Source organism: Stereum hirsutum (genome assembly GCF_000264905.1).
Source record: "Stereum hirsutum FP-91666 SS1 unplaced genomic scaffold STEHIscaffold_7, whole genome shotgun sequence".
Taxonomy (NCBI): domain Eukaryota; kingdom Fungi; phylum Basidiomycota; class Agaricomycetes; order Russulales; family Stereaceae; genus Stereum; species Stereum hirsutum.
Window position 1 is genome coordinate 1,796,154 of NW_006763137.1, and position 24,344 is coordinate 1,820,497.

At 50.0% G+C, this 24,344-nt stretch overlaps 8 protein-coding genes across 8 annotated transcripts; 3 read left to right on the plus strand and 5 right to left on the minus strand.

The window, feature by feature from the left end:
- The first annotated feature begins 1,357 nt into the window (after positions 1–1,357).
- Positions 1,358–3,968, plus strand: STEHIDRAFT_168762 (uncharacterized protein). Its single transcript, XM_007304428.1, has 11 exons — positions 1,358–1,409; positions 1,475–1,651; positions 1,706–1,837; positions 1,902–2,039; positions 2,108–2,665; positions 2,724–2,802; positions 2,856–2,875; positions 2,946–3,017; positions 3,073–3,310; positions 3,373–3,725; positions 3,799–3,968. The coding sequence occupies exons 2-10, from the start codon at positions 1,490–1,492 to the stop codon at positions 3,477–3,479; spliced, it is 1,506 nt and encodes a 501-aa protein (XP_007304490.1). The 5' UTR covers positions 1,358–1,409; positions 1,475–1,489; the 3' UTR covers positions 3,480–3,725; positions 3,799–3,968.
- A 176-nt stretch (positions 3,969–4,144) lies between these two features.
- Positions 4,145–5,509, minus strand: STEHIDRAFT_97734 (eukaryotic phosphomannomutase). Its single transcript, XM_007304429.1, has 7 exons — positions 5,364–5,509; positions 5,190–5,310; positions 4,963–5,131; positions 4,838–4,900; positions 4,746–4,782; positions 4,493–4,684; positions 4,145–4,432 (listed from the first exon to the last, which is right to left on the minus strand). The coding sequence occupies exons 1-7, from the start codon at positions 5,445–5,447 to the stop codon at positions 4,328–4,330; spliced, it is 771 nt and encodes a 256-aa protein (XP_007304491.1). The 5' UTR covers positions 5,448–5,509; the 3' UTR covers positions 4,145–4,327.
- Positions 5,510–5,675: 166 nt separating this feature from the next.
- On the plus strand, positions 5,676–7,756 carry STEHIDRAFT_139598 (uncharacterized protein). Its single transcript, XM_007304430.1, has 3 exons — positions 5,676–5,708; positions 5,769–5,826; positions 5,878–7,756. Exons 2-3 carry the CDS (start codon positions 5,795–5,797, stop codon positions 7,697–7,699), a joined length of 1,854 nt encoding a protein of 617 aa, XP_007304492.1. The 5' UTR covers positions 5,676–5,708; positions 5,769–5,794; the 3' UTR covers positions 7,700–7,756.
- Positions 7,757–7,911: 155 nt separating this feature from the next.
- STEHIDRAFT_97737 (uncharacterized protein) lies at positions 7,912–10,332 on the minus strand (the record flags this gene model as incomplete). Its single annotated transcript, XM_007304431.1, has 6 exons — positions 7,912–8,981; positions 9,040–9,083; positions 9,139–9,262; positions 9,319–9,425; positions 9,501–9,962; positions 10,029–10,332. 6 exons carry the CDS (start codon positions 10,330–10,332, stop codon positions 8,052–8,054), a joined length of 1,971 nt encoding a protein of 656 aa, XP_007304493.1. The 3' UTR covers positions 7,912–8,051.
- A 448-nt stretch (positions 10,333–10,780) lies between these two features.
- Positions 10,781–12,055, minus strand: STEHIDRAFT_97740 (sure-like protein; the record flags this gene model as incomplete). The annotated part of the gene is made up of 4 exons (XM_007304432.1): positions 11,776–12,055; positions 11,554–11,689; positions 11,367–11,486; positions 10,781–11,304 (listed from the first exon to the last, which is right to left on the minus strand). The coding sequence occupies exons 1-4, from the start codon at positions 11,932–11,934 to the stop codon at positions 10,781–10,783; spliced, it is 939 nt and encodes a 312-aa protein (XP_007304494.1). The 5' UTR covers positions 11,935–12,055.
- Positions 12,056–12,952: 897 nt separating this feature from the next.
- Positions 12,953–17,786, plus strand: STEHIDRAFT_79581 (uncharacterized protein; the record flags this gene model as incomplete). The annotated part of the gene is made up of 26 exons (XM_007304002.1): positions 12,953–12,997; positions 13,070–13,212; positions 13,264–13,335; positions 13,388–13,467; positions 13,518–13,628; positions 13,685–13,814; positions 13,875–13,981; positions 14,030–14,127; positions 14,180–14,340; positions 14,400–14,642; positions 14,696–14,961; positions 15,022–15,208; positions 15,271–15,477; positions 15,539–15,690; positions 15,755–15,871; positions 15,942–16,065; positions 16,130–16,293; positions 16,347–16,441; positions 16,496–16,581; positions 16,635–16,694; positions 16,745–16,801; positions 16,856–17,005; positions 17,064–17,192; positions 17,248–17,303; positions 17,360–17,440; positions 17,509–17,786. Coding segments are annotated over 26 exons (3,235 nt in total), but the record flags the coding sequence as incomplete, so codon positions are not given.
- Positions 17,787–18,469: 683 nt separating this feature from the next.
- STEHIDRAFT_57262 (DnaJ domain-containing protein) lies at positions 18,470–20,758 on the minus strand (the record flags this gene model as incomplete). Its single annotated transcript, XM_007303902.1, has 13 exons — positions 18,470–18,706; positions 18,763–18,825; positions 18,881–19,040; positions 19,100–19,171; positions 19,232–19,305; positions 19,383–19,645; positions 19,700–20,003; positions 20,075–20,158; positions 20,250–20,288; positions 20,356–20,383; positions 20,436–20,491; positions 20,582–20,647; positions 20,726–20,758. The coding sequence occupies 13 exons, from the start codon at positions 20,756–20,758 to the stop codon at positions 18,470–18,472; spliced, it is 1,479 nt and encodes a 492-aa protein (XP_007303964.1).
- Positions 20,759–21,140: 382 nt separating this feature from the next.
- On the minus strand, positions 21,141–23,550 carry STEHIDRAFT_147335 (amidohydrolase). Its single transcript, XM_007304433.1, has 14 exons — positions 23,424–23,550; positions 23,174–23,363; positions 23,083–23,110; positions 22,733–23,025; positions 22,605–22,677; positions 22,438–22,536; positions 22,347–22,375; positions 22,158–22,283; positions 22,012–22,105; positions 21,871–21,953; positions 21,732–21,817; positions 21,658–21,673; positions 21,426–21,598; positions 21,141–21,308 (listed from the first exon to the last, which is right to left on the minus strand). Exons 1-14 carry the CDS (start codon positions 23,526–23,528, stop codon positions 21,264–21,266), a joined length of 1,440 nt encoding a protein of 479 aa, XP_007304495.1. The 5' UTR covers positions 23,529–23,550; the 3' UTR covers positions 21,141–21,263.
- Positions 23,551–24,344: the final 794 nt, after the last annotated feature.

Here is a 24,344-nt window from a genome sequence, read left to right on the forward strand (position 1 = left end):
AATACGCTACGTAGTCGTCGGGGATACCACAGTCTCGAAGAAAGATAGAAGGAAGAGAGGGGATAGAAGGAAGAGGCAGGCCGTCAAGCCTCACTTGCGGTAAAATTGACTGTCAACGGTATATTCTACCGTACAGCACACATCTGATCCTCTGGTACGTGTCTTTTTGGTTTTGTCTGTTTACTTATACTGATTGTTCGCGATGCTGGCAGGGCGTATGTACATCGGTAAGCCTTCTCATACACCGTCTGGGTACGCGAACGTCAGTCGATCTTACAATCGCCGTGCGTACTAGCCTTTCTTCCTTGGTCTTAGGCTCCGCGATTCCGACCCGCCCCTCGCGTCTCACCAAGGAATGATATTTCCTGTTTCTAAAACTACGCCGTCGCGTTTCAATGTCCACAGTTGTTGTCGTGTTTTCGTCATACGTCTAGCTATGTGTTGTTTTGTTTTCGCTTTATTGTCTGCTTTGTTGCCTTGTCGTTCTGGCTTGCGTCTGCTGTCTTACGTGTGTATTGTCTACTGTTTCGTACATAAATACATGTTGTGTACCACGAAATACGCTAGTAATCTTCGTCCTCAGGTAGAACGCCACATTGCTTGAGGAAACAGAGTGGCGCCCCTCGGAGAATCCCGAACACGACTGGCAAAAGAAAATGGTGGGACCAGGCTGTGCCCAGAGGGCGATGGTATAACTATTGGTCTTGTGTGGGTGAAGTAGTGTGGCGCAGAGGAATGGTGTCATTTGTGTGGCACGGGAAGACGGCCGACTCCGGACGGCGATTCCGCATTTGAAAGCTTTTTGGGAAAGCGTCAGACTCATCCTCAAGGCTCCTCGTCGGTAAGTTTGCTGAACATGCGACTGCGACGATGCATCCCTGAGACCCCAAAACAAAGGCTATGCCCGGCATAAGCGACTCATCACCTTCCTCTTAGGCTCCTCATCCTCTTAGGAGTGGAATCATCAGTCTACTCAGGCTCGGAAGTTAGTACTGTTAACGGTGAGCACCTCTTGCCCCGGATACGTTCTGGACAACTGGTCGCTACCACTGGTGGTTCTCCGGTTGTTCGCTTTGGCTAGCTCTTCTACTACGCATTACTCTAACCGGGGACTTACTTTTCACGCTGCTGTCTTGCCAGAACATACTATGTCTGCCATGGGTGAAGACCCGAATGTTACCACCAACGCGCTATTGGCGTACCATGCAAAAACACTGTTTCATTTCCCAGTCGACATTTACCCCTTTGCGTTCAAGCACACCCTTGAAGCAGATCAGATACTAAAGTGGCGCCACCTTGTTGTGGCCGATCCAAAACGTACATTAGCTCTTTTCAACCTTCACCCAATCGGACTGTTGGCCCATCGGCTGTCTCGCCATGAGAAGAATGTTTGGGGAGATAGTTTCATTGTGGGTTTGCTTCTAGTGTCACTCCTATTCCGTATGCGTAACTTACTATCCTCTTGGGTGGCCAGGATGTTCATCCAGCCATGGATGAGATCAGATGTCTATTCACTATAGATCCCTTGAATGCCGAAGGCCTAATCCGCGAAGGTCTTGTCGATGTTATGTGCGAATGTGTCACTGGGGAGCGAGATACTCTAACATGGCTGGAGTCCGTACGATCGCAATATGGGAGACGGACGACTCCTGTAGGTTGGTTCGATCGTCCTGTCGTGTTATGGTAACTCAAAAGAGTTACCTAGGCCATCTCGTCGCACTATGCGCCCCTACAAGTCCTATACCTAATACTGGACGACGCTCCCACTTTCCCAGAGGCGATAATCAGTCTAGTCTTGTGTGCGCTCCGGAGACATTGGTCAAAAATGATGACTAAAGTATGTTTTTTCCCTACCTCTATCTCTGCTACATATAATGAAGCTGCTGACCAGCCAAATTTAGATTTGGAATGTACCTGGGAACACCTTGGACAGCTTAAAAGGTGTCAAGAACCCAGCATATGTAGGATTGTCTGCTGAGCGACGTGTTGCGCAGGCAATCTTTGTGGCCGCCGTTGATCACGATGCCTGTTTTATTGATGTACGAAATGTGCCAATTGAGTGAAGATATTTAGTCATCAGTGTCTCCATCTCACTTCTCACATCTAGGTGCTGCGTCATGAAGAAGATTGCACTATTGCGGTCGCAACTCGGTATTGGATGATATCAAACCGGCCAGAGGACGTTACCGACTTCCTGAATTTAATCTTTCGTGTAGGACGATGGATATATCATCTTGAATCGCCCCAAGATCGAGAACTTCAAGTGGAGCGTTTTTTCGCTGGACTGTCGGCCGGGGTTCAGGGCCCGTTCACCGCTCTATTCGCCAGGGCTGAACTCATTATACCCTACAAGGATGCTGAGGTCGGTCTACTGAACATAATGGTCATGCGAAATTTATGGCGAATAGCTATGATCACCAAAAGTCCAAATGGGCGTCTCGGCATCTTATCCTCTTCGACCTGTCTCGATGACTACATCGCCACCTTTCTTACTTGTGACTCTATTTGGCGCTTTCTCTTTGGACGATGCACCCGGGAGGGCCCATTTACCGTTAAGCCCACTCTCATACCCGATACGCACAGCTCCATCTGGAAACCGAAGGAGAATATATATGCACCGTTGTCTGATTCATGGGATTCACCGAAATTGGTGGAGAAACTATGGGTACGAAACAGCAGTCATAATAGACTGGTTATTCACGCTAATCCTTACCCGGTTTTAGACAGAACATGCCACCTCTGAAGGATGGCCTTACTGGTACAATAATTCTACTGGTGAAAGTTTCTGGGATAAACCTGAAGGTCAGATCTTTTGTGCTTTCGATCATCAATGTAGACTGATCACTTATACATAGCATTGAAGAGCGTTGAAGAGGTACTTGCCTTATCTGCATGTCCCCTATTTCGGAGAGACGCTCAACCCGAGTGGATTTGTGTTCTGACAGCGTGCATTCGATCGAGCTGGTTGGAGGATGTGGTATCGGGATGCGTCTAAAAAAGGAAAATTATGGTATCACGTAAGTTTGTATCACTTAATATCGGCGCGGTTCGTTCTCACAAGACGTCTCACAGGCAGAAACGCAGACTGTTGAACACGCAAGGACGGCTGCTATCATGACGATCATGAAGCAAATCGAGAAGGAGGATGAATCCGTCGTCACCATAGAACTCCTTTCCCTATGTGTGCGGGACACTATGGACTTCCTCCCCGAATACTCCCCAGATTTATCACGGCTTCTCGTATCATCAGGGCTGTTTGAGGCATTGGAGGCCGTTGTGCCTCAGTGTTATGCAGACGATATGCTGCATAGTGAGTCTATGTGCCGAGTCTTCAGTTTTGTGGCTAATGGGTTATCAGAATGGATCGCACAGACTTTAGGACGCTTCGCATGGCTGCTCCGAAAGCAGCCTACTATCCTACCTGCCTTTCGAAAGCAGCTTCCTCGTTCACAATTTCTTCATTCCCTTCTTGCATGTGACCCTCTCGTTTCCTCGACTATGTCAACTCGATGCCCCTGCGTCCCAATACCTGCTGGCTCCTTGTCACTGGAACACCATAGGAGGAACAGGTTTGTGGACGCGCGAGCGTGGCAGATGCTTTTGGCGACACAACGCGCTTGTGATATTCACCGCGAGTGTATGGGGCGGGGGTGTCGAAAGCGCGTGGAAGTGCGGTGCAAGGGCTGCCGTACGGAGCAGTATTGTGGATACGAGTGTCAGAAAAGGTATGCTGAACTAATGTCGATACAGACGTCCTACTGTGGGATCTTGCTGACGAGTTATTCTCTTGATGATCAGGAGCTGGCGAGAACACAGGCTCGTATGTGGTCTTCGGCTCGACAAGTACGATGTGCTCCCGAGGGAAGGATCAGATGCGTCTGGTAGATCGATGGCCGTAGAGGAGGGTATTGTACTCACAGTTCCACTCAGACTTTGGAAAGACGACACTTTCAGCGCTCGGACTATCACGTAGCTCGGCTCTTTATTGAACTTGCTATCCCTTCCCAGTTGTCGGAACTCAGAAAGGCTTGCCGTTCTTCGCGTTTCCGTGTTTATCGTCCACTTCAAGCGTATGCCCTATAGCCCAGACCTGCCGTCGTACATACTAGACGCCACACGGTATCACCCGACCCAAATGTGTGCGCCACATTGAAATTTCACCCAAAAAGCCCCATTTATAGTGTCGTCCTCGTCTACATTCTGGAGCTAACGGTAATTACTTGGTATCTTCACTGACCTTCTCCGGCCACAGTCCAGCCATAAAAGTACAAGAGCCTTCACTTCCTCTCTAGGATTCCAAGGTCTAGGATGCGTGGATGCTGGCTTTTCAGCTCAAGAAGAGCTCCCGAAGTTCCTTCATCGTGTCTGCCGGGCTAGTGACGCTGTGGCCTATAGTCCTAGGGTCGGTGTAGATTTCGTAGTCATTCCCACCCTACGCCACGATGGACTGTCAACGAAAATGGTCTAGTAAGGGTACAGGGATGATGCTTACCTTGTAGGTCTTGTCGCCGAAGAAGTGAATCTCTTCGAACCCTTCGTCCTCAACATGTCTCAGAGCGTACGTCTTGTCCCAGCCGCAGGGGAAGACGTCGAAGGATATTTCACCACCGATGGCAAAGGTGAGACCATAGTCGGCGAACTTCTCTTCGAGGACTTTGACGAAGGTTGCACGGATTTTGTGAACCTGCGAGTTTGCGGGTGTCAACTCAATACATCTCTCGATAGCGATTGAAACTGAAAAGCACCTTGTCGAAGGCGTTGAATGCATGACGCTCTTCAATACTGTGAGCTACTCGTTAATTTGATGGCTTCAGACGGAAACGCAGGGGGAACGTACGTCGCATTACGTCCGATGGGACTGACGTTCATCATTCCATTGCGGTGCTCAATGAAGGTACCTCTAGAGGCATACTTTCACCGTTAAAACAGAAGCGCAAAAGACAACGCACTGAGATGACGTACCTCTTGACAGGGATATCAATGTCGGCCAGGTAGTGGAGGATAAAGTTAACCATCTTCTTATACTTCTCTTCGCCAAGCCAGCCGATGAACGACTGCGAAGATAGCTCTTTGCCCATCTTATAGGCTGTCAAGCCGTTCTCAGCAAAGGCATAGTCGAAGTCGTCCTTAGCTACGCGAAAACAGAGTGAGTTTGGTGGTCAGAATTGAAGCGCTGGAGGAGGACGGACCTGTGTGGCCCAAGACAGACAGTTGCTCCTCGATCTTCTTCAAATCGGACCCTCCAACAAACCCAATGACGACCTTCTTGCGGACCTCGCTGAGGACTTGGAGCATCTCGGCCGAAGCTGCCTATCTGGATAGCTCAACTATCCGGGGTGATACATGGTTTGAAAGGCTCTTACTTGACGAGCAGGAGACAGGGTGCCATCGACATCGAACAAGACGAGCTTTTTGATAGGTCGGTCAGCAAAGGTAGAAGAGACCATTTTGAACGTATACGATCCTAAGAGGCAGAAGAGAGAGCAACAACTGTGGAGGTGGCCGGAAGGGGGACGAACGATGCAAAGACGCAGTCCGCTTCTCGTCCACAAGTTATAATAACCTCGATTTGAAATTCGCCTGCGGCTTTTATTGGGCTTCAATACTGACACTACCTTCTTCCTCTCGACACCTTCCCTCCACGTAGGTTCCACGTTAGCTCGCGCTCTCAGGCAGCGTATCTGCTACGTGTCCACCACTATACTCAAGTACGGATCAATGGTTACCGTCTACAACGACTTCTAACGTGATCTATGAACCAATTTTAGCGACCGACTCAAGCTATCGCGCCCGAATGGACTCAGGACACAAGACAGAGTCTCAAAGGTACGGGCAGTTCGTCAATCCTATCTTCTTGACACTCATAGTTTATTACAGTCCAGACGATTATACCCCCACCACCGCGTGGACCTCTTTTGCTCATAAGAGGTCGGCAAATCTTCATGGCCTGACGTCGTACAGCGACCGCGAAGTTATCGCCCATGCTGAGCGTCAACTTGCGAGAGAAATTGACGCCGTCCAAGCTGCCCTGCTAGTCCTGCGGTCACAGAAAAACAATATATCTCTTCTGGCCCGTGTCCCCCACGAGGTATTCTCCGAAATCTTTGCGTTTCTTGCCGTGGGGTCTCCTCCTGGCACTCACAACGCGCTCGGGTGGATCGTCGTTACGCACGTCTGCCATAGATGGAGGGCCATCGCCTTGAGGGATTCGTCGCTCTGGAAAATCGTGGATCACGATATGGGTCCCCAGTGGATGAAGATCAGGCTGGCGCGTTCTGAACCGATCCCTATCCATCTCGAGTTACGGTTCCCGCTATCTGGGTCTGCTCTCAACGACGAAGTGCTCACTGTTGCACTCTCTCAACTTCACCGCATAGAGCGCCTCGGTCTCTATGACAACATCCTTCAGGCGAATTTCGAGCTCATTCGCGACCTCTTGGCCCAAGATTCAGCCACACTTCGTAAAATTGTCATAGTATCCTCATCCCACTTCGTCCTCACTACGGATACTTTCACTGGAAATTTCCCCAACTTACGCTCGATGACCCTGAGAGATACTCAGGTGACCTGGGATGGCTCTATCTTTGCGGGGCTTGCGTCCTTGACCATGGTCGGCAAATGCGTCAAAAAACCGGAAATCGGACAGATGTTGGCTGTTCTAGGTGGCATGCCCAGCCTGCAGAATCTCACCCTTTCAAATATTCTTCCTGACGCTGAACCGGGAGAAGACAATTGGACGGCCCGGAGTGGACCTACGCAACTCAAGAGTCTCCGCTACCTCAAACTCAATGACAATCTGCTTCAATGCGCCCAATTTCTGGCCTCCGTTCGACTCCCAATGGATGCCAGTCTCAGTCTCACCATTCAATGCGACGAGGCCCTCCGATTCCTCGGACGTTATGTCAAGGAAATCATTTGTGTGGTGCTACGTCTTTCCTTTCGCACACGCATCGGCGTCCCTGTGACCCTTCAGAGCCTTACCATTTCTTGCGGCGTACCTTCGAACCAACCTATTGGCATGCAGCTCGAGCTGGTGGGCATCCCTCACAAGTCGTCCGAAATGCAGCACTCCGAGGAATTCCATTTCCGTAAACCCTATTACCACCTCTGTTTCGTAGTCGGGAAACACGGTGACCAACCCGCGACATATCGCAACAAACTCGAACAATTCATCGTCCCTGCCGTTTTCAAGGGTTTAGATGTCCCGAAGCTCGTACACGTCAAAGTGGACGTCGAGCCCTTGTCCGTACATTACGATTATTTCGCTTGGGCATTCCGCAACGCAATATACCTCTCCCGCGTGTTCGTCGCCGGCTCAATGGGAGCCGATTTTTGGAGCGACTTGCAGTATTGTCGACATCTTCTTTCAGCCAATGATTCATCCTTATTGTCGACAAAGGAGTATCCTTTCCATCACGCACGGACGATCAAGATCTCAAGAGCCGATCTCTCTCGATTTCCAGGAGGTCTGAGCAAAGAAATTGTAGAAGAGCGCGTCAGTATGGGCACATCGCCGATAGCCAAGATCATGATCAAGGACTGCATCGTCCGGCCGAACTTCGTAGCCGACTGCACTCGAGCACTGGCGAGCAGGAAGGGAACGGTCGTATGGGACGGGAAGGGTGTCGTACATGTCTCGGAGGATCCAGAACAGGAAGATAACCAGCATGAGGGCAGTTTCGAGGGTAATGACCAGTAGGTATACCCCACCTCGCTATAGGCGTAATTCACTCAGATTCTCCTCCGCTACTTGAATCTCCCTTCTTTCCGTTTTTATTTCGTTATATAAAGTGGCGTGCCTATCAAATATTAGACCTCTGCAAATGTATCGTTATTTTGATTAAAACTAGACTCTTTGCATCTCGTATGCCATTCGGCTGACTGAAACTGTAGCCTGAATCATGTTATTCACTGTAATCCATGCTTTATATCTGTTGTCGTCAGACTATTTCTGCTACAGGTGAGGGATACAAGGTATAAAACATACAGCATACTAATCGCTACATGTAAAAGAGATACGCCCATACGAGCGCAGTCGTTGAAAGGACCAGTCATTTACCAGCCATCTTCTTCAACCGCTCCTCAACAGCTCGTGCTCGTCTCTCCCTTTCCACCTTCGCTCGCATCTCAGGTGTAAGTCCCTCTAACCCGTTTGCCGCACCAGCATTGCCTCCAAGCCGTCTTGGTCCCACCAGGTTCTCCTCCTGTTTCTTGGCCGGCTTCGCCTCCACGGCCTCTGGAGGCGGAGTCAAGGGTTCTTTCTCCTTTTCCTTGGCTTCCCGCTCCTTGACTTTATCCTTCAACCCCTTCCGTCTAATTTTCTTCTTCTCATCCTTCGCTTCCTCCATTTCCTTGCTCAACGCACTAGGCACGCGCGCCGCTCCGAACCAGTCCCACCAGTCCGGATACGCTCCTGCCGCTCTCCGGAAGACATCTCGTAGCTCCTTCGTCCGAGCCACATCGTAAGCCGTCCGACGTCCCACGCCGCCACCACCCGTGCTCAATTCACCATCATCTTGTGTGGTCGAAACAGCCGTGGTAGCAGATGGTACCTCGATGGTCGGGTCGGCATGTATGTCCTCCAACAACCACCTGGTTATTTCCTCCTGCCCGGCCTGCACCGCGAATTGCAACAAGGTCGTATATCTCGCTTCGCCCGTCCATTCCGGTATCCTCGCATCGACGCCACCCAAGCCTTCACCCTCACGTTCCCAAAACGACTTGAGGGCTTCGACACGTCCGCGGATTATCATATCAAGGAGGCGGGCCCATTTGTCACGGACGAGTTCTTCTTCTTTCGTTAGCTTAGGTTCTTTGGGGAGTGATGGTGCAGGGGCAGCGGTGGGGGGCTTGGGTTTGGGGGGCGCTGGTTTAAGGGAGGCAAGGTAGGCCTCGTCTTGTGCGCGGAGAGCGTCTTCGGTAAAGTGGGAGATTTTGACGCGGGTTAGTTCGAGGAGACAGCGGGAAACTTCGGATTGGGTCTATGGACGGTGAAATAGTGAGTAAAATATCAAAGACGGGGAATAGGATGGAACGTACCGGTCGACGTGTTGGAAAAGGGTATCCACGGAGCCTGTCATCACCTGTCGCAATTCGGTCAGGAAGAGAGGCGAAGATAGTTAGAGGAAAGATAGGTACCTTTTGATATGACTGCCTCGTCGTAGTCGTAGAATATCCGTTTATTTGAGGTGCTTGCACGGATCCATATTCGTTCGCACTGGTTGAGCTCGTCTGCCCATTCAGTGAGTAATCCGCGAATGTCCTAGCAAAGAGCCCGAGTCAGTCCCTTGAAAGGAAGGGATGTTTGACTGGACATACGTCACGAAGGGCCGTTTCTCCATACCGTCGAAGCTGAGCACCTGCATTCTTCGCGTTCCCCTTCGCCTGATCGTTCAGAGATTGCGAACCTCCCTGTTTCCGACGTGCTGGAGAAGTTAACAAAACATGGCATTTCTGAGCATTTTTGTCTTTACAAGGTCGACTAGAGAATGTGAACTGACTGGTATACCGATGAAAAGTCTTATGTTTCAACACCTCCGTATCTGGCTTCGGTTTCTTCGGCTTCCTCTTCTTTCCCCCTGTCTCTTCTTGTTCTTCATCCGCCTCATCTTCTGGTTTACTCACCCTGGCGATAGCGCCGGCAAAGTGACCTCCTGCTACCATGAACATCGCCCACTTCCTGCCCTCCTCGCCACTACCCTTCTGTAGTCGTTTAAGGTCTTCGAGATATGTCGATGGGGTTGAATCGGAGGGGTATATGGCACGGTAAATGCCGATCTGGGTGGAGGGTGGGGAGTGGAACCAGACCAATGCTGTTTGTGGGATTGAGCGATTAGAGGTAGGTGATGGAGAGCGTGAGCGGGATATCTTTGTTTTCTGCAGGAGATTTTGGACTGCATCGGAGTCTTCAGAGCCGCTGTCTTCTGACGACGACGCGGAACCCGAAAGCGAGTCCTCGAGATCTTTAAATGTACGTCGGTGTCAGACAAATGGTATTAAACAAAACAAATTGTTACTGGTGAACGCACCTTCGACAAGACGAGCAAAATCTGTGGCGGATACTGGTTTTCCTCCATTCAACCGTATCTTGACATTATACCGATGCCAATCCGAGCGGAAGTGTGTTCGTTGCTCCTCCACGTCTTTGAAAACAGCTCCCAGACAGACATTACACGCTCGTGCCCCTGTTGTCGTCTGCGAAGACGTTGGGTCTGGCGATGCTGGCCGTGAGATGTCACTTGGAGGGTTTTGGGTTATGAGGTTCCGGGGAGTGAGATTATCGAGAAGTTCGGGAGGGAGAGAGAAGACGTGATATTGTGATGCTCGAGCCATGATTTGCATATATGGATGGGGCTAGGAAGTAGGTAGGCCACTTGATGGGTGATGTAGAGGGAGATGTGCCAGTATCCGAGACCGTTCGTGAGTGCTTTTGAATGCTGGTGTATGGCTAGTGAGTCAGCACCGAGTGCTATAGCTATGCAGATTTGCAGGGGTCTTTGGCAGTCACTTACTAGAGTAGGGTCGCCCGAGTCAGTCAGAGTTTTCACAATGTCAAGCGAGCTTGTAGCGGTTCACAACAGGTTGTCGGATCCGAATCTCAAGGAGTCAGTGACCAGGTACCGCAAGTGCCACATCAACTCTCGGTGTGGCGCAGTAATGATATTCATCCACTCTTATGATAGAAGCATTTTGAGGCAGAACGTGCAGGAGTGCACAGATTGAAGGAACATGGATAGTCACGAAGGGGTTGAAGGACTTCTAGATATACATATTGAATACCCTACAAGCAAGTAAACGGCAGAGCCTGGAGGCTATTCAAGGCCAACGCCTGAGTCGCCGCATCCACATCTTTCTTCGACGTAACAGTGGCATTCAACACGCTAACACTAACGAAACATCCCGAATCCACCACCGCCGTTTCAGTAGGTAAATGGTCGCTCCCGCAGGTCTCCACATCTGTCACACTGCTATCCGCAGCGACTCTCGAGAAGACAAACCGGAAGTCATCCAGTTTGTTGCAAGGGGATGAGATGGTGGGATAGTTGACGTTGAGGATTGTGCCGGTGGGTACGAGAGGCGAGGCATAGCTACTGAGGAGGACGTTGACAAATTTGGTTGTGAGAGAGGCATAGAGGAGGGAGTTGACAGTGTCGGCCGAAGTGGGGCTTGAGGTGAGTGTCGTGTAGGAAGATTGAGAGATGGAGGAACCAGAGGCAGAAAAGGCGACAGAGGGTACGCCGAGATTGGAGCCTTCGCATGCAGCACCCACAGTGCCAGAGATATTCACAGTTGAACCCAGGTTATCTGGATGAATGTATGATGAGAGGAATGCTCTCGTGAAGTTTCGGGATGACAAAAATACGCACTGCCCACATTAGGCCCACTGACGATGAAATCAAGTGCGCTACCGAAGAATTGTGGGGCTAGAGTCTGTACACCGAACTTGGCTGCGTCTAGAGGGAATGCATTCACATAGTTCTCACGAGCTGCATGAAATTGCGGGCCTTGGTCAGACGATGATCGCTTTTGCGTGGATTTGTGACATGCACTTACTGTCTGAAGCGTTGTTCCCCGTCGCCGGCGAACCAACGGGGCAGGTATTAAATTCGCATTCTTGGGTTAGAACAGTCGGTGTAGCAGTTGATGAGCCCGTTCCGGATTCGTTCTCAGCAGGGGCAGACAGAACCACCTAAGAATGGAATAATTTCGACATCAGCATTGACACGGGGCAGAGGCCTGCAGAGGTATGCTGAGTGCTCAGAGTTGAAAACTTACCGAATAACCGGCCGCATCGAGAGAATCGAGCTGAGCACGAATGATGGCCACTGCCCATCCGTCGTCGTTAGTGAGCAGGATGTTTTTGGGCGTAGCGGCTGTCGCTGCTGAAACTAAGAGCAAAGGCGCTAGAAGTGACTTGATCATGGACAGGCTCATAAGAGGTGGGGTGCAAGGAGGACGGTGGACCCTCCCAAACTTCAGAATGCAAGCTTATAAGGAGTACTATAGATCAAGGTACGGTGGTGAAGACGGCTTAGAAGCTGTCACCGAAACGACCTTCATGGTTGACGCGCACGTTCGTGAAGTAACACATGTAGCACGAGGACGTCCGTCGTCTCGAGACACAAGCTCAGCGCGATTTGGCCACCTTACCTCCATCAGAAGAGAGGAACAAAGAATGTGAATACGCCGTCATCGCCGATCTTGGGGGGAACGTCGACTTTGGCATGGGTATGGGAAGAACAGGTTTGTTATGGCAGCATCCATGTGTGGAGATGACTGAGATACATGTCTCAATATTACCGGAGGAAACATTTCAGCATGGTGTTTTAAGTCCAGAGTGATAGATAAAGCATATGCAGACAAGTTACACTCACACATCTGTTGTGGAAGGATGACCAACACAGGTCTCTGAGTCGCAACGGCAGCCGGACACTCGATATTTATGTTCAAATCACCCTAGATAGTTGTCTGCTATTCGAGCAGACATCGTCCCGCAAGATTAGAGATGTATCTGTTACAAATGTGAACGTGCAACAGCTGCCCAGTCTGCCAGTGAACTCTAAAGGTCCCGACGCGCCTCCTATTCGGAGGACCGTGTTTATTAAAGGCCTTTAAGAGGAGCGCTTCTCCTCCTATGAACAAAAAATGATTTTGAGCGTACTATTGAGTATATTCAGCGGTGGATATTCGCAGGCGGAGCATGGTGGACGTTCGTCAAGTTGTCGACATGGCGGTTGGAAGACAAGGGAAGACAGCCTTGAAGGGAGCCAGAGCGTCGTCTCTGAACCGTGGGAGATGAGACGCGCCACCGAACCAAATACGGACACACGCGTCAGAACGCGAGCGCGTTTATGAGTCTCTGAGTCTCACTGTCTTTCAGCTCGCTCCTGCCAGCACCACGACGTGATCCATCTCCTACTTCTCTTTCTGAACGTCAGATTTGTGGTATCATCATGGCGGGACCTAAGCGTACGACGAAGGAGAATTTGCCACATAAGTGCGTACATTAGTTGACACAGTTGGAGCGCGTCTCTTGACGCGTCTGCGGCCCTGCCTTGTTCTTGAATAGATCCAGAGAGGCAGACAACGCTGAGCCGGCAGCCAAGAGAAGAAAACTTGGCACGCAAACCTCAGGGTCACAATCACTTCCTACCCAATCATCGTTCGCCGATGTTCTGCAAAAGTTGAAGGAGGAGAGCGCCGACGGGGCTGGTAAGTACAGTCTTTACGATCAACTGGGCGCGTCTTGAAAGTCTTCGACAGAGGCAGAAGGTGGTGCAGGCCTGTGGTCGCGCCCTGAGCTACCCGCAATCGACGAGAAGAAGGACAGTATTGGTGAGCATTGCTGACCCTATCGTATACGCTGGATTCTGATTAGTCCTCGTAGTCTTCCAGCAAATTGATGTTGAAGAGTCGGTGGACGCTTCTTCAGGACAAGTTACCATTCGTATGTTTGGTGTGACTGAGGTGAGTTCCAAGTCTCCGTGATTTCCCACATGTAATTGAGGGTTCAATAGGCTGGACATAGCGTTCTCATGCATGTCACACAATTCTCTCCATATTTCTACATTCCTGTCCCGCGAGGCTTCACAAACGAAGATGTCAATGCCTTCAGAGACCACCTCGACGTACGCTTCTATTACATCCCGTGCTATAGCATCACCTCTCATCATATCATGTTCAGGCTTCTGCGGGAGGTGTGCGTGCAGTTGAGCTCGTGCAAAAGCGGAGTCTATGGGGTTACAAGGGAGACGACCTCGTGATGTTCGCGAAAATCACTGTGACCGATCCAAAAGCGTTACCCAGGGTTAGAGATAAGTGCCAACTCCAGCGTCTTGCCGATGCAGCCGAAGCTAACGATTTCCTGCCTACACGCGTCTTCGAAAGGGGGGAGTGTTCGTTCCGTGATTTGTTCAAGGGCATTGTTAGCACATACGAGAGCAATATAGCTTACACGCTGCGCTTCATGATTGACACCAAAGTAAGCCAATATACTCCTCCACGTGAATGAAGGCTGATCATGATCAAGGTCGTGGGTATGAACTGGATCGAGGTGCCCGCCGGCAAGTACATGATAAACAAAGGCAAGAGTAAGAAGTCGCAGTGCCAGATTGAAATGACTGTCAGGTCCGTTGGCTCCATGTCTCCGAATAATATCTGTTACTGAGTTCGGACGCAGGTGGAACGATTTCATCTCTCATCCGCCTGACGGGCAGTGGTCCAAGCTGGCTCCTCTCCGAGTACTCAGCTTCGATATTGAGTGTGCGGGTCGAAAGGGTATATTCCCCGAGGCTAACGTCGATCCTGTCATCCAGATTGCCAATATGGTAACTCGACAAGGTATGTCTCACTTATGCAACGTACTGCCCGTCCATACTCAACTAGACTATACTTCACAGGAGAATCGAAACCCTTCATTCGCAATATCTTCACGTTGAACACTTGCTCCCACATCGTCGGGTCCCAAGTATTGTCGTTCGACGACGAGAGGGAGATGTTGCAAGCTTGGTGCAACTTCATCAACGAGGCAGACCCTGATGTTGTTATTGGGTATAACATATCCAATTTCGATCTGCCATATTTGCTAGATCGTGCAAAGGCCCTCAAGGTGGATGATTTCCCGTACTTTGGGAGGATCAAAGGTAAGCTGTTTGCGTCTCCTGGGTTGAAGGGTGCCTGACAGTGTGTCACATAGGTAACAAGACCCAAGTCAAGGACACGCACTTCTCGTCGAAAGCCTTTGGTCAGCGTGACTCAAAGGAGACTACCATGGATGGAAGACTGCAGCTCGATCTTCTGCAGTATATGCAGCGGGAGCACAAACTTCGGAGCTATACGCTGAACTCCGTCTGTGCTCAGTTCCTTGGCGAACAGAAGGAGGATGTCCACCACTCCGTCATCACGGAACTTCAGAATGGTACTTCTGAATCACGTCGACGTTTGGCGGTGTACTGTTTGAAGGTGGGCCACAATGCCATACGTTGTACCTAGTGACGCTTCCTAAGATTTGTCTGGCTGTAGGATGCGTACCTGCCGCAAAGACTTATGGACAAGCTGATGTGTTTTGTCAACTACACTGAGATGGCTCGTGTGACGGGCGTGCCTTTCAACTACCTTCTCTCGCGTGGTCAATCTATCAAGGTGCTGTCGCAGCTTTTCCGGAAAGCTAATGACGAAGGATACGTCGTTCCTTCTCTGAAGGGCGAAGGTGAGTAGGATGTCGCCAACCGATTCGATCTATTCCAAAACATATTGACCTCTTTCTGATAGGATCGGACGAGCAGTATGAAGGTGCTACTGTCATCGAGCCCAAGAAAGGTTACTACGACGCGCCGATTGCGACGCTAGATTTCAGCTCTCTGTACCCGTCCATCATGATGGCCCACAACCTCTGCTACACAACGTTGCTGGATAAGAATACCATCGACCGCCTCAACCTCCAGAAGGACATCGACTACATCCAGACGCCCAATAACGGTCTGCCCTTCTTTCCACTGCTCCGTGTATTCGAGTGATTTACGTGTTTGGTTGGCATAAGACTTCTTTATCAAGTCGCACAAACGGAAGGGACTTTTGCCCACCGTTCTCGAGGACCTGATCGGAGCTCGTAAGAGGGCGAAGGCAGACTTAAAGAACGAGACTGATCCTTTCAAACGCGCCGTTCTTGACGGTCGGCAGCTCGCTTTGAAGGTATCTGCTTCCTTTCGATTTCCTGGCTACAAATAGATACTCACATTCATGTCTACGTTTCAAGGTCAGTGCAAACTCCGTGTATGGTTTTACAGGAGCAACCATCGGAAAGCTGCCTTGCCTGCCCATCTCATCGAGCGTCACCTCCTACGGTCGTCAGATGATTGAGAAGACGAAGTCGGTGAGTCCTTTTACACGTCTACCCGCAAATTGCGTGCTGATGTCTGTTTTACCGCTGTCAACGTTCACAGGAAGTGGAAGCAGAATACTGTGTCGCCAATGGCCACTCGCACGACGCAAAAGTCATCTATGGTGATACAGATTCCGTCATGGTGAAGTTCGGTCCTCCAGATCTCGAGAAGGTTATGCAACTAGGTATGTGGCCTTCCCTCGTAGTCACATTCGGAAATGTTCTAACAGGCTATCTTTCGATCTTCAGGCAGTGAAGCGGCCGAGTTCGTCACACAGAAATTCGTCAAGCCGATCAAGCTCGAGTTCGAGAAGGTTTATTTCCCGTACTTGCTCATCAGCAAGAAACGATATGCCGGTCTGTACTGGACGAGGCCGGATAAGTACGACAAGATGGACTCGAAGGGCATTGAGGTGAAGAATTTTCCTGCCAACTGCATATCTCATATGCTGACTGTACGTTGCAGACTGTTCGTCGGGATAACTGTCGGCTGGTATCCACCGTCATCGAGACTTGCCTGCACAAAATGTTGATCGATCGGGACGTGAAGGGTGCTGAGGAGTAAGCACCCATTTGGCTGTTCCGTCGTGTCCGTTTCACTGATGATGGCTCTAGCTACACCAAACAGGTCATCTCTGACCTTCTGCAAAACAAGGTCGACATGTCGCAGCTCGTCATCACCAAAGCGTTGGCCAAAGCAGGTATGTATTCGTGTATATTCTGAAGAAACCCTCGCTGAGGAATTGGTTTGTAGACTATGCAGCAAAGCAAGCCCATGTAGAGTTGGCAGAAAGGATGAAGCAGCGTGATGCTGGTATGTTTATTGGCGTGATTTCGAGTAGCTCGCGTTGACGTCGCTCGCAGGATCTGCTCCTGCTTTGGGTGATCGTGTGGCGTATGTCATTGTGAAGGGCATCAAAGGTTCGAGCTTGGACATTATCACATCCCGTGTCTTGTCCTGACATGGCGTTACAGGTGCTGCTGCGTATGAGAAGTCGGAAGACCCGATATACGTCCTCGAGAACAGCATTCCAATTGACACCAAATATTACCTCGAGAACCAGCTTTCGAAGCCCCTCATGCGTATCTTTGAACCTATTCTTGGTGACAAGGCTTCATCGCTGTGTACGTTCTTCCACCTGACTCCACGAATTAACCGTTCTTACTAATGCTTGCTCTGTAGTGTCGGGTGACCATACACGGACGATTCAGATCGCTACACCAACGGTAGGCGGACTGATGAAGTTCGCCGTCAAGACTATGACTTGTTTGGGCTGTAAGACTGCTCTACGACCGAACAACAGCGTGAAAGGTAGGGCCACTTCTTGTTCAGCGTGCGGTCTGTTTTTCATGGTGTTGTCTTGAAGGCGGTGCCGTCTGCAACAACTGCCGACCCCGGCTAGGGGAGCTATATCAGAAACAAGTAAGCCAGCATTGCTATTCGTTTATTTAGTTGGGCCCTCATCCATTCTTCATCAGGTCTCTACCACATCTGCTATGCAAGTTAGCTTCTCCCGTCTTTGGACTCAATGCCAACGGTGTCAAGGATCATTGCATCAGGTAAGCATCTCTGCCTCTTGCAACTCCGCCAGATACGTCGTGGCTAACTGGTCAACGATCTTTCATAGGACGTCTTATGCAGCAGTAAAGACTGTCCGATTTTCTACATGCGGAAAAAGGCACAAAAGGATGTTGAAGACGCCGGCGGAGTACTAGAGAGGTTTGACAATGAAGTGTGGTGAGGTGATACGTTCCGGTGTGAAAGAGGCGTTATGCTGTGTTTGTGTCCATGGTTTGGGAGAGTTTGTTTTCACCCTGTATTAGTAGCAAGGTTTTGTATAGCATCGCATAGTTTGATTCTCTGTCTCCTAGAATCGGTACCTTCATAAAATACACCTCCAATCAGGACGACCCGCTCGATTGACACCTGGTCTCCCCGCCTCTGCAAAATGTCTCGGGCACCGCTCTGATACATCTTAGTTAACCAGAACTGGATCGCTCGCATTCTTCGTCACCGAAGACAACTAGCCCTCTTGCACCTGTCCTTTGCAGCCGCTACCTGACAGACGTGCTAGGGGCGAAGAAAGATGTGAACACGTCTTACGCCGTGCTCACTGGTTGTAACAACGTCGACGAGATCATCGAGTTGTGTTGTGTACAGAAGCACCCGAGGCATAAGAGAACCAGATGTCATAATGGTGCTCGTATCAGAGAGAAGACCAACAATCACCTCGACTATCGACGTCATGACATAGCACGCGCCAAGCTGAAACTCATGTCATATCGTCACAGAAGATCACGAACGGGGACTTGAGGAGTCGAGTCCGCATAGCAAAAGGCATGTACGAATAGGGAAGCATGTACGAATAGAGAAACAATCTAATAAGTAACCGATATATGCTGGTCCACGGTCAAGTCATTCAATCACTCTGCGAGTAGTAAGGTAAGGAAGGGAGAGTAGTAGAGATGATAGCTATCACGAGAGCCACGAATGCCAAATACTTATGGCGTATACAAACCGAACAAAATCAATCCAGTACGAACCATATGAGAGAGCCAATATATCACAGAACGATGAAGAAGTAGAGTTCAGGGCGCCGGACCTTTCTCAGGCGTGAACGTAGCCTTCTCTGGTGGATACTCGCTAGTCGGGGTACTAGTGTCTTCTGCTTTCGCGGGTTTCACGCCGTGGTGTGAACGAGGATCTTTGTTACGCCTCGACTTCCCAGCAGCAGCTTCTGCTACCATCCGTTCCAGTTCGCGTCGCTCCTCGTCGGATTCGTCCGGTACAGTGTTCTTGAAGATCATTCCAATGATGAGGAGACCCTAAGTGAATGAAGATGAGACTCATGTAAGCCAAATATATTTGAGACCTGTAGTACCTTTGCCCGATTGTAGAGGACTTGATCGGATACCGAATGGTCCTTTAATACGTTGTCCGCCACCTAAAGAAGATAAAATCAGGCTGCAGGCACAATTTATGAATCTCCTTAAACTGACCTCTCGTAACACTTGGACTACCTCGAATCGTGTCCCTCGCCATGACGCAAGCATGATCTTCCCGGTCACGTCCATCTCGAGTGCCTTCATCTCTTCCTCAGGTATCTCGCCCTTAGCAAGCATACGATCCATATCCTGCATAACCTGCTGCACGCTCAAACTAAGAAGGAAAGCAGCAAGTCAATCGGAAGTTTCTCCACGAAATGGCATGGAACGTACGCGCTGCCGATAACTCCCCATGCATCCTTCGCCATCGTCCCCTTCTCCTTGAGCCGAGACCAGAACCCTGGGCTGTGTACAAAGAATGTTTAGCCAACTGTTACATGAAACTGAGTCACACGAAGTACTCACATTCCAAGGAATTTCCGCGACTTAAGGAAAGACGTAGCTTTCGACATGTAGACCGTGCCGATCGCATTCAGTAGCTACCTCCGCAGCTTCATATTAGGATGTAGCTCACAAGTGGAGGCAATTGACCAAACGAAATATAACTTGCCTCAACTCCGAAGCTCTCTAGCTTCAAATCATCGGCCTCCGTCTTTATCCTCTGTTCGAACAGTCTCGTCTCCTCGTCGTCCTTGTCACCAGGATGCTTGGCCTCTACAAGCGGTCTCAGTCGCTCAATCAACTTATCTGTCAACATCTTGACTCTCTGCGCCATAGCTTTCTTCCTCTCCGCCTCTAGCTCCTCCATCTGTTTCCTCTGTTCCGGAGTCAACTTAGACTTCTTCTTCGCTGCGCGCCTCTTTTCTGCGTCAGAATTGACTGATGGAGATGTGGGTGTGGCAATACCGTCGGCAGACGGTGAAGTTTCACCACTCGGTGTACCTGCAGGTGACGTTACCATGGAGGTCGACGAACGTGGAGGTGCCTCTGGTGGCGGTTTGGCAGCAGCGGGAGCGGTCGAAGGATCAGGCTGGAGAGTTTCGCCAGATAGATCGGCCTTTGAAGGTGCACGGGGTGTATGAGCAGGACGAGGTGGGGTTGTGGGAGATGAGGCCGAAGCTGCGGGAGGGGTCGTGGCGCCACCATTCATTTCTTTCTCCATCTCAGCCTTCTCCTCTTCCGACATCATAGTTGTGGCCATCGAAGTCATATCCTTCATGAGGGTGATTTCGCCAATCTGTAACCTCAGTCATTAGCATTTTGACAGAATGGAGGGAAAGCCTGTGAAAAAAAGTTGAAAGAACGCACGTAGTCCATAAACCGTTCTCCTCCAAATACATTCGCGAAGAAGCCTGCCGCGTCATCGACGCCAACGCCACCTTCAGACTCCGTCTATGTCGAGCGAGAAGCAAGCGCATTCCGTGCCGTAAGATGTCAGATCAGACGCCTGTGCTAGAAGCTCGATGAAGCCGAAAAAGCGCACCATCTTTTTGCCATTCTTGTCATAGACGGCTCGCAGATTCTAAAGCGTTCGATGGACGAGAATGGGTATAGGGTTCGACGGTCAATTGGAGTCGCATGAAACTCACAGGGTCCGACAGGACTTGGTACGCCTTGCTATATCCTGGTGTCAGTCTCCTCAGACTACACAAAAGAAAGCAGGACGCACCTCATCTCCTTGAACTTCTCCTCTGCATCTGGTGAAGAGTTTTTGTCCGGGTGATACTACACAGCATTGAACGAAAAGACGCCCGCGCGAAGTTGATGTTTCCTTGAGCACGAGAAAAGCCCAGATGGAAGTCAAAGAAAACACACCTTCATAGCAGCTTTACGATATGCTTTCTTCAGGTCGGTGTCGTTGACATCTGTAGGCACGCCCAGCTACACATACAACCCATATCCAAATGAGCCTTTCAAACTAGGATCTGAGCAGGAGAGCCAGAGAGCCAGAGCACGCACCACATCGTAGTACTCAGTTTCGACAGGCGCCATTAGAGAGGTCAAGTGGAAGTCGTAGAAGGTCTATAGAGTGTGTAGTGAGAGTATTATGGAGGCCAAACCAGAAGAGGATGAAGAAGAAAGAAAGTCGAGGTATGATATCAGATTCCGCTGAGCTCAGTCGAGCAAGCACCGGCATACCGGCGACGGCGGTGCTTGCCGGCATGGTTCGCGTTCCTTCGTGTGGCGCCGCTGTGGCGCCTGCTTTGCGAATGCTGATGGAAAGTGCCCCTTGCTTGTCTCTTGGTGTTATTCTTCGATGTATTGCGTGGGCCCTGAAAATTCTTTGTTGCAGTGCTATGACCAGGGCGTGACCTCAAGGCATCAGACCACCCCAGCGAAGACGCACAAATATCACAAAAATGGTATAAATAGCGCAAAGTGATTAATACAAGGAAAGAACATTGATGTCCGCACAAGTACCAGACTCGACGTGCAGTGAAGGAAATGGCAGAGGTATCACGCGCAGGAACGACACAAGCACGAAGATTCAGAAGTATCATCCTTCGTGACGAGGCCCTCTCTGTTCGTAGTCTGCTCGAACCTGTTCAACGGACTACATCAGCATACAACACTCGCACCCATAAGGCGTCACAGAAGCGAAGCCCTTGGACAGGTTACGGCAGAAAAGAAATAGAGGCGTCACTATGAACAGACATACCTTCTGCCAAAAATCATCATCGTCAAGCACGCGGAAGGCAGTTAAAGCAAGACCTTTCGTGATGAGCATCGTAGACTTGTGGGCTTCGATGCTTCTAGCTGCCTTGGCGAACCCTTCGGTATGATTTGCAGAGTCGGAGGGGATACTGAAAACCGGATGAAGACCTGGCAAAGCTTTGCGGGAGTCAACTAAACCTGAGTGGGAGTGTGCGGCGTGTTGGATTTGATCTTACCATACGTGATGTTACCCTTTGTTAAACAAATTTATTTAGTAAGTAGTCTCAGCAGGAAAGAATTTCAAACGTACGAAGTCTGTGGAAGCCCCCACATCGGCGCCTTTGAATTGTGTAGGAATACTGTACCGGTGCTTGTAAATTGATGCAAGTTCACGAGCTGGTAATCCATGATTAGTCCGAGGAGTAACAGTATAGGTCAAGCATACGCACCCAAGACTCTGTTCTGTCGAAGATCATCGTTGTGCGTACCGAGCTTCATCTGAATTTTGCATCCAGTTGCAAGCGCGCCCGCTCTAAAGCATCGAAGTAAGACACGCACTCTTGGCCTTCTTAGCAGAGAAAGAAACTCACTGAAGGCAATTCACAACTCTCTCTCTTAGTTGCGAGAGTTCAGAGGGGGTTGGAGCACGAATGATCCATATCATCTTGGCATAGTCGGGTATGACTAAAGAAGGTATGTTTGTTCCTGTGCCATTTGGGTGGGACGGTTCACATACTGTTAGGTACCCAGCCATTGTCCTTTCCCTGAATGACTCCGGTAACACGACAGTCAGGCTTTATCTGCTGCCGAAGGACTGCGATATTTGAGTACGCAGAAAACGCTGCGTCAAGAGCATTGGTGCCTTCGAAAGACGCAGATAAATCAGAGATGATAATGGCGTCCAGCAAGACACGAATAAATTTACCTTCCCACGGAGCTAGGCCTGCGTGTGCTCTGTACATAGTCGCACATTTAAATGATGTAAGTAACAGAACAAAGGGATGAGAATTGCGTACGAATGACCAAAATATTCCACTTCGATGTACTGTAAGGACAATGATGATCCGATGAGAAGGTGTTGCTTCTGTGAGAGAGGGTTTCCTATAGGATGGCACCTGAAAAAATGTATTGCATTGAGTAGCGTCCCGAGGATAAAGATAATTCATGAGGTGAATAGATTTACATTACACACGCATCCATATGTTTGTATGCGCCCCGCTGGAGCAAAATTTCCTTTCCACCTCCACCTTCCTCGGCTGTAATGGTTGTCAAAAATGGATATCAAGAAACAGGTTCGTGACGGAGGCATGCCTGGAGTCCCTAGAAGAACGACTGTTCCTGTGGTGTTATGAACTTCAAGAGCGCGCTTCAATGCAACTGCAACTCCGACACCGGCTACGGCTATGAGGTTGTGCCCGCAGGAATGACTGGCTCCTTTGGTATCGCCACATGGAAGAGCGTCCATCTCAGAGTTGACGCCGATAGTCCGTCCGCCTTGCCCGAAAGAGAATTGGGCGCGCCAAGCGGTCTCAAGCCCCAGATAGTGAGGTGTGACATGGAAGCCTTGAGACTCCATGTAAGACGAAAGTGTGTCGTGAGCGTATCTGGTACCACAACATCAAACTTACGGTCTATCCAAATAAAGAAGGTACGAGGCTCACCTTTCTTGGAACATCAGCTCAGGGTGGTCTGCAGGGTCCCGAGTGAGCGATGGCGCATCATGCGAATCCACGTACTTGGGCTTGAGCTTACCGTGAATCTTCAAGCTGAGCTCCCTGAGTTCTGAATCAAGCTCGTCTAACTTGTCCTCGATAGTCTGCATAACCTCGGGTCTGAAAATATCACTAGGATGGTTCTGAGAATATGGAGGAAGATGGCCGTCATAAAATTCGTCCGACTGTGGCGAGTTACTCCAGCATGCGGAATAACCTCCTTGGGGTAGCTTTAGAACGACCACACATCAGTAAGAGCGCGGTTCCATAGCATCTCGTCATCCACTTGCCGATTTCTCGAAGGACGAGTGTGGTTCTTTACTGGGTCCTGCCACGGTCTGTGGATGTCGATGACGACGAAATAAACCGGCAAAGCAACCTGGAACGTTAGGCATCGTAAGTGTGAGAGTAATGGAGGGTGATGTAGTTCTGATGAGTAGTTGGGTTGTGGAGAAGAGTAAGTAAGATATACAGAGGCTTATATATAGTCCTAGTCCACGATGAGCAGATGCCGATCCGCACTTTATCGGTGAAGCCCACAAGTGTCAAGAGAAAAGATCTTGCTGAGTTATGCAATTCCGCGCTCATCGGCAATGGCTGGAGTCAGGCGATACCACGCTGTGGCGCCGACCTGGAGTGACGCAAACGTCTACCTTTCTGCTTTTGCGCACCGCCACTACGGAGGTCGCCGCGGGTGAAAGCCACCGGAAAATCAACCGGGTTTTAGGTGGTATTCGACGTTAGAGCGGTCGATCTTCACCCTCTCGCGGCTCTCCGAGGCGATTTTCGACGTCGCGGGAGGTGATCAAGAATGGTGATGATCACCCCGCCTATGCTCCTTTTCACCCGATCCTTTCTCGAGCTCGGGCAGGGTGGTTTTCAACCTCTAGTGCTGCTTTTTTCAACCGCTGATTCTATGCCATGTTCACCGTCTTTCACAGGCGACTTTCACTCCTATATCACCTTGACCATCCCATTGGTCTCTGGCCGTGTATCGGGTTTCACCGCCACCGGCGGCAATATTTATGTTTCCGTTCATTTGTTCTCGACGCTCGTCGCTTCCGCTGGCACGCTTGGTTCTCACGGTATGTTTTCAACCCCACTCTCCCGGTAAAATCAAAACACGATAAAGCAGCAATGATATTTTCGAACCAGACACGGGGATACAGGAGCATTTACTCGACAGCCTCAGCTAATGATAAACATTGGAC